This window comes from Mobula hypostoma, chromosome 5, assembly GCF_963921235.1.
Source record: "Mobula hypostoma chromosome 5, sMobHyp1.1, whole genome shotgun sequence".
NCBI lineage: Eukaryota > Metazoa > Chordata > Chondrichthyes > Myliobatiformes > Myliobatidae > Mobula > Mobula hypostoma.
In genome coordinates, this window is record NC_086101.1 from 186,509,757 (window position 1) to 186,520,119 (window position 10,363).

Here is a 10,363-nt window from a genome sequence, read left to right on the forward strand (position 1 = left end):
CCCCAGTCACGTCCAAACCCATGAAAGGGAAAAAACCTACCACAGGGTTAGCCAACATGATGGTGTAATTCCCATCGTCATCCAGCGTAGCAGCTTTGGTGTGGAGGGAACAAGTCCCGTCCGGCTCACGACAAATCTGGTAGTGCTCGCTGTGCTTGGAAATCTGATTGCCGTCTTTGAACCAGTAGACCTGTGAGGGGTGAGGGGCGAAAAACAGACAGCAACGGTGAATGGGCGATGCAATGTAATGCATTCAGCTGAACAGTAGGTGGCAAGAGAGCGCACAGAAGGGGATCGAAGTAGTGCCCATTTACCGCTGGGGACAACAGAGTACACCTGAGATATAGTGCTCGAGTGCACTAATGGAGTCAATGCTATTTTATTATAGCACTGTGCAGTAATATTCTGATAAAGGTTCATACTCTAGGCATCTCTATAAGGGAAGAGCTCTAGGAGCCTGAAGCTTCCTCCCACAGTCCAAAGGCATACCAGTTAGTAGGTTAATTGGTCATTGTGGATGTCCCTTGATGAGACTTGGGGTGGCTGGGCAGCACAGTCTGAAGGACCAGAAGGACCTGTTCTGCGCTGTATCTCTAAATAAAATAACTAACTTAGTGAGCAGGGGTACAGGTGTACCCGATAAGTTGCCACTGAGGGTGTATCAGTGGTAATAAGCCCGATTCTGAGTCAGTGTGAAACACAACGCTGTTCAACTTGCTGAGTTCCTCCAGCAGATCGTTCGTGGCTCGCCCATTAGTCTCAAACGTGAAGCATAAGTTCAGCTGCTGGAGGAACGCAGTGGGTCAAGGCAGCGTTGGTGGAGGGAAAGGAACAGTTGATGTTTAAGGTCGAGACTCTTCATCCAGGTTTCCTGTTTCTCTTTGTCCTCTACAGTCTGCAATCTGAGTTCAGGGTCCAGAAAGCATGTCAAATTTATTGTCGTTTAACTATATACATTCAGACCGTCAAATGAGACAATGTTTCTCCGGAGCAGGGTGTAAAGCACAGTAGTACACATAGCACACATATAACACATCATAACTTAGGAAAGTAAGAATTCAAACTACAAATGATAAACAAAGCAAAGTGCATAAATTAAATATTGTAGGATAGAGTTCAAATTATCCAGTGACACTTCAAATGCAATGCGGCAGGGAGTTCTGAAGCCTAATGGCCTGAGGGAAAAAGCTGTTACCCATCCTGACCGTTCTTGTCTTTATACATTGGAGTCTCCTGCCTAATGGTAGAAAGTCAAAGAGGAGGCTGGATGGATGGGTGGGATTTTTGATATTACTAAGGGTCCTGTGTACAAAATGCTCCTAATAAATGTACCCGTTGGATGGTAGGGAGACCCCTATGATCTTCTCAGCCTTCCTCAAAGTCCTTTGTAGAGACTTCCAGGGGAGAGAGGGGACAGGAGTGTGGATGATTTTATAATGGCTGTTTACATTGTAAATACATGCTGATATTTATGTATTTTATTCCATATCTCTATTTTTATTTGATTCTTTACTCGGTATAATTGTTAAATGTCATTGTTTTAGTTGCCTGTTGCACCAACACACCATAGTGATTTCCTAATGCAGGCAAACATATATATAAGGTGAATAAAATTGGTGTTTGATCCTTGATAGGGCAGCAGTCCAAACTGTGGGCTGGGTTTTGTCAGAGGTTAGGAACGGTGGCGGGAATTGGGGGAGTTAGTTCTGGAGCCCTGGTCCAGAATGCTTGTATGTTTCCTGGTCCATTTAAACTCACCAAGTTCACAGAGTCTGAGAACACAACACAGAAACAAGCCCTTCAGCCTAGGTAGTCCGTGCTGAACTATTAATCTGCCAAGTCCTATTGACCCACACCGGGACCATGGCCCTCCGTACCCCTTCCATCCATGTACCAATCCAAATTTCGCTTAAATGTTAAAATCGAACCGGCATCCACCATTTCTGCGGCAGCTCATTCCATGCTCTCACCACCATTCGAGTGAAGAAGTTCCCCATCATATTCCCCTTAAACATTTCATCTTTAACCCATCAGAAGGTTTATCATACTACTGTGACATGTCAAAATTGCAAATAAATGTGACAACATAGTGGTCTTGGCACTGATAACATTGAGCGGTCTAGAAAACTGGGAACCTGGTGAGAACTCCTTTCCCCAACTGGGATCCCATTGGGAACCCCTTTCTTCTGTTGGGTACCTACTGTAAACTCCTGTCCTCCCCAGTGCTGGGAACCTGCTGATAACCCTTGTTTTCTGTTGGGAACCTGGTGTGGACTCCTGCCCTTCCTACCGCCCTGCTGGGAAGCTGGTGATAACCCCTGTCTTCAGCTGGGAACCTGTTGAGAACCTCTGCCCTCCCTGTGCTGTGCTGGAAATCAGCTGGGAACCTGTACTGCTGTGGTGGGAAACCCTTGCCCTCAGCTGGGAACCTGGTGGGTGGCCCTGCTATCCCCAGTGCAGTGAGCTCTCACGCATTCCTGCCCAGCCAACACTGATCGGTTAGACAGCACCCTTGGTGGTTTGCCCCACAGCAAGCAGTATGATCAGTTTAACCGTAACCGTCAGCTCAGTACAAACAACCTCTCTTTCCAAATACAAATCTGTGACTGGAGCCCAGGACAGACAGTGATAGAAAGAACCATCTCTCTCCAGGGTAAATGCAGACAGCATGCTCTCACCCAGTGAGCTTTAAGCACACGCATTCTAGTCTATAATGTGCATGTGGCCAAGTGGTTAAGGTGTCGGTTGAATGATCTGAAGGTCGCTAGTTCGAGCCTCAGCTGAGGCAGCGTGTTGTGTCCTTGAGCAAGGCACTTAACCACACATTGCTCTGCGATGACACTGGTGCCAAGCTGTATGGGTCCTAATGCCCTTCCCTTGGACAACATCGGTGGCATGGAGAGGGGAGACTTGCAGCATGGGCAACTGCCAGTCTTCCATACAACCTTGTCCAGGCCTAAGCCCTGGAAACCTTCCAAGGCGCAAATCCATGGTCTCACGAGACTATAAAATGTGCATGAGTATTTGCTCAGCAGGACCCTGATAGGGTAGTGGTTAGAATAATGCTTCACTGTGCCAGTGATCGGGATTCAATTCCCGCTGCTGCCTGTAAGGAGTTTGTACGTTCTCCCCGTGACTGCGTGGGTTTCCTCCCGGTGCTCTGGTTTGCTCTGATTGCATATTTAATAGTCCAGTAATATTTGAATATATGGTGGTTGATTAAGTATTCTTGTTCATTTAGATAATTCATTACGGGTAATATGTAATAATACATGAATTCCCTATGTCATTATGCTACCACGTGGTATGTGTGCGCCTCGCTTTAAGTAAACTCGAAGTGAGACCGCATTTTGGACTCACATGTCTTCCTTTGAATTAGTTTAATGTTTTGAAGTTACAAAGCGTAACACCTCCCACATTCCAAAGACATATGGGTTAGGGTTAGTAAGTTGTGGGCATGCTATGTTGGCATTGGAGAAGTGACAACACTTGCCAGATGCCCACAGCACATACTTGTGATGCATTTCGCTCTGTCAATGTTTTGATGTAGATATGAGAATTAAAGGTAATATTTTACCGGACTTTAATGGAAACTATACTGGGTTACTAAACAAAAGGAAACTCCACAATGAGATGGCGCTGGCGAGACACGGTGACGTTTTGCTGGCAGCTAATAAAATATGGACTATTCTACTAACTATACCTTTCCTGGACTACAATCACTGCAATCCGCAGCCTGTAGTTGCTCTTTGGGAGTTGTGCTTTTGAACCGTCTATACAATCTGGTGTTTTTGTTGTTTCCTGAAGGCTTCAGTGAACGGGACCCTCAAGAATACAGGTAAGGCTGTGGCAGCGTGGACCTCGGGCTGGATTGGAACAGTGTGGCCTGGACTCAACTGTGTACAGCAAACTGATGTTTAGCCAATTTAAGTGCCGAGTCAGATTAAAATGATCAAGGCATTGAAGCCGAGGGCGAAGGATGAATTGACGTTCAGCTCACTGCTCTATAAGGCTTTACTTGCCTCAGCACTGAACTGACTCTGTGACTGTGGCCTGTGGCCGTTGAGCTCCTTGATTGGCTTCAGTTGCCTCAGCGCTGAACAGATTCCACAGCTGTGGCCTGTAGCCGTTGGCACTCCCTTCAGTGTTGAACTGACTCTGTGACTGTGGCCTGCAGCCATCAGCACTCCCCTCAGCACTGAACTATCTCCGTGGCAGTGGACTCATTTTCAGGGACTCTGGCATTCATTCTCTGTGTATTATTTATTTACTTTTTTAAATGTTTGCATGATTTGTTCTTTTTTTCGCACAGTGGGCATTTGTCAGCCTTTGTTGTGTGGGGCTTCTCGTGGATTCTTTGCGTTCCTTTGTTTTGTGGCTGCCTGAAAGAAGATGAGTCTCAAGGTTGTACGTGGCATATATACATTGATAATAAATGTACTTTGAACTTTGAGGAATCAGTATGAACTCTGCGAAGAAATAGAAGCTGTAAGTGTTGAGTCATTCACAGCCTGGCTACAAATGCCAGATCCAACAAAATATCCGTCTGAAATTCCTTGAGCTTGGCTTCAAAGAATGTTCAGTCCTCTGTCGAGCAGATACAAATTCAAGGTAATTGGCAAAAGAGGCAGACGGAACAGGAGAGAGGTTACTTCTATTACGTGAGCACAGTGAGCTGTTTGGATATGGAGTGCACTGACTAAGGAGTAATGGAAGGCGGTCCAATATTACATTTCAGAAATGAGCTCTACTTAGGAAAACAGGAAACGCTTGGAAGTTGCAGCAAGGCAAGTGTTAACAATGTCCAGACAAGTGAAGATTGCAGACAGCCCAGGCAAGGAAAATCTTTGAAGAGCATAGCTTCTCTTTACAGAACAGATTCCTGGAGCCATTTTTACTTATGGAGCCAGAATAAGAATATAACGGAAGGATGGGAAACACACTCATGCTAACTAAGGGACAATTGCTTTACTAACATCAAGGTATCATCGGCTGTCAGCTTGTAGTTTCTATAGTGACGTTGAGCCTGGTCTCTGTGATGTGCTGCTCCCAATCTTTTTTTTCCCGTTTGTACTACATCAATGCATAGAATAATCTGCTTGGATGTTGTATATCTCGGTAAACGTGACAATAATAAACCTATTCTGGATTATTTATCCTTGACGGACAGGAGTTTATGGATCTGCAGAAGTGAAGACAATGGATCGGACTTTCAAACAAGCACCAGCTCTGTCACTGAAAGGATGAATTCATGCCATCACCAATGTACCACTGCATGCTTTACGAGGCAACGTGGTTAGCGTAACACTTTACAGTGCCAGTGATTGGGGTGCTGACTGTAGAGAGTGTGTGTGTTCTCCCCATGACCACGGGAGTTTCCTCTGGGTGCTCCGGTTTCCTCCTACATTCTAGACATGTATGGATTAGGGTTAAAGAAAACTGTGGGAATGCTATGTTGGTGCCTGAAACGTGGTGAAACCCGTGGGCTGCTATTTGGGATTGTACTGGTCGTTGACACAAACAACACATTTCACTTCATGTTTTGATGTTGCGATGTACATGTGACAAATAAAGCTAACAGGACATAGACCATTACAGCACAGTACAGGCTCCTCGGCTTACGGTGTTGTGCCGAACTTTTAACCCACTCTAAGGTCAATCTGACCCTTCTCTTCTACATAACCCTTCATTTTTTGATCATCTATGTGCCTATCAAAGTTTCTTAAATGTCCCTATCTGCCTCTACCACACACCCCTGGCAGGGCATTTCATGCACCCCCCACTCTCTGTGTAGAGAACATCACTCCTATACTTTCCTTCAATCACCTTAAGTCTATGCCCCCTTGTATTAGCTATTTTCTCCCTGGGGAAAAGTCTCTGGCTATCCAGAGTCCTTCATTCTAATCTCTTTCATACCTTTGGCATGGGCTGTCCAGTGACTTTGCACGTGAAGGTGACGGGCGTGCCCTCGTACAGCTTGACGTGCTTCAGCTTCCTCTCAAAGGCTGGGGCTGTGCACTGGGGAGGCAGCTCATCGTGCGAGACCTCGTCATCGGACTCGTCCACCTTGGAGCGCTCCAGCCGGAACTCAATCTCGCTAATCAGCCTCTGTTCAAAGGTGGAGACTTTGTACTCCTGGGGCAGAAAGTAAAAACAGCAGCCCCCACAAGAGGGAGGGTGAGACCAAGGAAAGAGATCTGACTAGCACCTAGCTGAGTCAATTTGCCTTTATGGCCATGTCCATATGTACAGTGAGACACAGGTCCAATGAAAAACCTACTTGAACCAACACCACAGGCACATCGGCAATATGATGAGAATGACCTGGGGAATGAAAGGGTTAATATGCAGTACTGTGCAAAAGTCTTAGGCACATATACATAGCTAGGGTGCCTAAGACTTTTGCACAGTATTTTATTTGTCAACGTGCAGTGGAGGGGTGTGGGATAGGTGGCAGAGAAGGAACGCTGGGGGTGGGGGGGTGGCACGGATACGGACACCCCACCCAGCCCTGAGACACCAGGCAAGGTCATCTGATCCCAAACAATTGGTACAGAATGTCCCTCTGGTGCTTTCTGCTTCCTCCTCTCTCCTTGCCCCTTTTCAGGGAAAAGACATCACGGAGGTGCAGCAAGTACAAGTACTTGGGTGTTCACCTCAACAATAGACTTGACTGGAAAGCCAACACCAAGGCTGTTTACAAGAAGGGGATGAGCAGACTCTATTTTCTAAGGCAGCTGAGATCCTTCAATGTGTCCAGCAGGATGCTGGAGATCTTTTACCAGCCTGCTGCAGTGGCAGCAGTCTTCTTCGTGGCTTTATGTTGGGGGAGCAGCCAGTGCTGGTGATGCAAAAACACTAAATAAACTCACCAAGAAGGCTGGATCTGTCCTTGGCTACAACCCGGACTCTTTTGAGTTAGTGTTGGAGAGGAGGTCACCAAACAAACTGTTATCCATTATGGACAATCTGGCACATCCTCTCCATAAGCAGTGGAGCACACTTTTGAAGAGGCTCATTCAGTTCCACTGTCACTAGGATCATTACAGAAAATCTTTCCTACCAAATGCAATAAGCATGTCCAACAGTTCTCTCTGTGCAACAGGAGAACACATATCATAGTACAACAGTCACTGCTTTATTATTTCATAAATTATTATCGCACATTGATAAATTATTATTGTGTATATTATTATTCTGTATATTATTAGTTATTTTTATTATATTTTTTATTATTATTATTATTATTGCTAAGTGTGTTTTTAAATGTTGCTACTGTAACAAAATAATTTCCCACTTGGAATCAATAAAATACTTATTATTATTAATATATATATGTATTTTGATATAAATTTACTTTGAACTTTGAATTTTAAAAACAGGGAAGTACTGCTGAGGCATTAGAGAGACTGCATTTGGAATATCGTGAGCAGTTTTGGGCCCCTGCGTCTGAGGAAGGATGTGCTGGCCCCAAAGTGAGCCCATTGCAGGTTCCACAAGAATGGAAGGTTTAACATCTGATGAACATTTCATGTCTCTATGGAATTCAGAAGGATGAGAAGGATCTCATTGAAACCTACCAGATACGGAAAGGCCTGGATAGAGTGGACGTGGAGAAAGTCTTTTAGTAGGAGAACCTGGGATCCGAGGGCACAGACTTAGAATAAAACTGAGATGAGCAGGAATTTGTTTAGCCAGAGGGTGGTGAATCCATGGAATTCACTGCTGCAGAGGACTTTATCTGCAAGTCACTAGGTATGTCTAAGGCAGAGATTGGTCAGTACTTTGTTGTTAAGGGGATTAAGGGTTACAGGGAGAAGGCGGGAAATGGGGTTGAAATTAAATTAGCCCTAATTGAATGGAGAAACAGATTCAAAGGTCCAAATGGCCTAATTCTGCTCCTACATTTTACAGTATGGTCTTATGGACTAAGAGATCCCCTAACAAACCCAAAAGGGAATCAGGAGAAATCTGGGATGGAGGGACGGGGCTTGTGTTGTTCTGCCAAGCAGTATAAGCATGCTAAGTTGGCACCGGAATGTGTGGCGACATTGGGGGCTGTGCCCAGCACGTGCTTGGGTGCATTGGTTGTCAATGCAGGTGACGTATTTCACTGTGTGTATCTATGTACGTGTGATAAATGATCTGGAATCTCTTGCTCCAAAGGATGTAGGAAGTGATGGAGGCAAATAGGAAGAACGTGTGAAAAACGACACCTGATTATTAACAGGAAAGCCAGATAGAAGGGTACGTGACAGAATTAGGTGCAGAAGTGAAATTTAAACACTAGCCCAGATTAGTCAGGCTGAATAGACTACTTCTGCATCGTGAAGTAGATATGACAACACATATCTGTGCAGCAAGACCTCATGAGTTATAATGTCGGACGTCAGGGATTCAGCCCTCTGATTCCATGCCAAACTTAATCATCCATCTACACCAATCCTATCCCAATCTCGTCCATCAAACACTCCTGATTTCTGGGATAGTTCTTATGGATCTCCTTTAGACCCTTTCCAGAACACCCTTCATCAGTAAAACTGTTCATGATGCTTCAAGTGCAGTTTGACCAATGCCTCAGCAGTACGTCCTTGCTTCTACATTCTAGTCCTCTTGAAATGTTAAATGAATCCTTCCATCATTCCAAAACCTTTTTCCCAGTTCCAGTACAGCCCGTTGTATAAACATCATTCCTCACTTAAACAAAAACATCCTCATCTGTAGTGGCCCAAAAAAATCCCCAAAACATAATGTTCTGGCTATTTCAGGAGAAAAAATACACTGAGGTTTAATTATCTATGTCTAATGAGAAAATAAATCCTAAGGAAAAGAAAGAAAGAACCTAATTCAAATTGAAAGGTAAATGAATGCCCCCACAGAGGACATTGTTACACTCAGCTATCTTCTTATTATTCCCAAAGGAAATGTAGATAATTTAACCAAGTTATAAATCTGTCCTGCATTAGCAGAAAGTTTTCTCTGGCATGGAACTAATCATTTGGTCTCTGTCAATAGAAACACTTTCTTAAGCTAGATAGGGCCTAAAACATGAGGTAGACAGGGCTTCAACCATGACGTAGACAGGGCCTCAAACGTGTGGTAAATAGGGCCTCAAACATTAGGTAGCTAGGGCTTCAAGCATGAGGTAGACTGGACTGCTCTCAAACACGAAGTAAAGAGGGTTTCAAATATGAGGTAGAGAAGGCCTCAAATATACGGTAGACAAGGCCTTAAACATGCAGTAGCCAGGACCTTAGATATGAGATAGACAGGACCTCAAACATAAGATAGACAGGATCTCAAACATGAAGGAAACCTACCTGGGCCACAGGGTCCTCCTCAGCCTCCTGAAAATTGAAGACAGTGGCAACGTTGTCTGCTCCCAGAAGTCGGCGCGCCATCTTTTCTTCGTAGGTCAATCTCTGAAAGAGGGTCGATGGGAGTTGGGAAGGTGGTGAGAGAATATGGAAAAGTAGAGGGAAACAAGACACAGAATGAGTAATATGAGTAAATTAATCAGCTTAAGTGCTTTGGAGTTCCTGACCTGTTGAGTTCTTCCAGCACTTTTTGTGTGTTACCCTGGATTTCCAGCATCTGCAGAATCTCTTGGGTTTATAATTTTTTGCATTTGATCTGTCTGCTCCTGTTGGATTTCAAAAAGCTCTTCTTTCATGCTTTTAAATTCTTTTGAATGTAAGCCTAATTGGCCCAGTATTTCTTCATATGTTTAACTGCATTGGAAAATGGAGAAGCGAGCTCTTCTGTTTCTGCCTTCATGGAAGCTGCCTGACCTGTTGCGTGTTTTTATTTCAGATTTGCAGCCTTTGCAGTGTTTGAATTTAACCAGGATCTGTTTTAAAGTTGAACTTTCTGTGGTGTTTCTCAAGATCTTCCAATGTCCCATACCACTTTAAAATGGGAATGCTGGTAGCCACGTCATGCAGAGCAAGATCCATAAATTTACGAGTACAATCTCAAGCAGGTCATCTTTTTCAGTTCCAGTTCACCTCAAAGGGCAGATGCTTTCTTTTTTCCACTCTCAAATCAGAATTTTGAAGCATTTGATGGCTCTGGCCCTATACTAGCTGGTATTTAGAAGAATGAGAGGGAATTATTTTGAAACCTACTGAATATTGAAAGGGCTCAATAGAGTGGATGTGGAAAGGGTGATTCCTACAGTGGGAGAGTCTAGGACCAGCGGATATAGCCTCAAAATAGAAGGATGTCCCTTTCGAACAAAGATGAAGAGGAATTTATTTAGCCAGAGGGTGGTGAATCTGTGGAATTCATTGCCACAGACGGCTGTGAAGACCAAGTCATTGGGTATATTTTAAGCAGAGGTTGATTCGTTCTTGATTAGCTG

At 44.4% G+C, this 10,363-nt stretch overlaps 1 protein-coding gene across 10 annotated transcripts in view; it reads right to left on the bottom strand.

Annotated features, from left to right (window-relative positions):
- The window catches only part of palld (palladin, cytoskeletal associated protein), a 452,869-nt gene that overhangs the window by 37,626 nt on the left and 404,880 nt on the right, over window positions 1-10,363 (bottom strand). For all 10 annotated transcript variants that reach the window (XM_063049510.1, XM_063049511.1, XM_063049509.1 and 7 more), the window contains 3 exons: window positions 9,321-9,422; window positions 5,917-6,135; window positions 41-190 (listed from right to left, as the gene is read on the bottom strand). In XM_063049510.1, coding sequence (XP_062905580.1) covers window positions 41-190; window positions 5,917-6,135; window positions 9,321-9,422 — 471 coding nt within the window. The remainder of the gene's footprint in view (window positions 1-40; window positions 191-5,916; window positions 6,136-9,320; window positions 9,423-10,363) is intronic.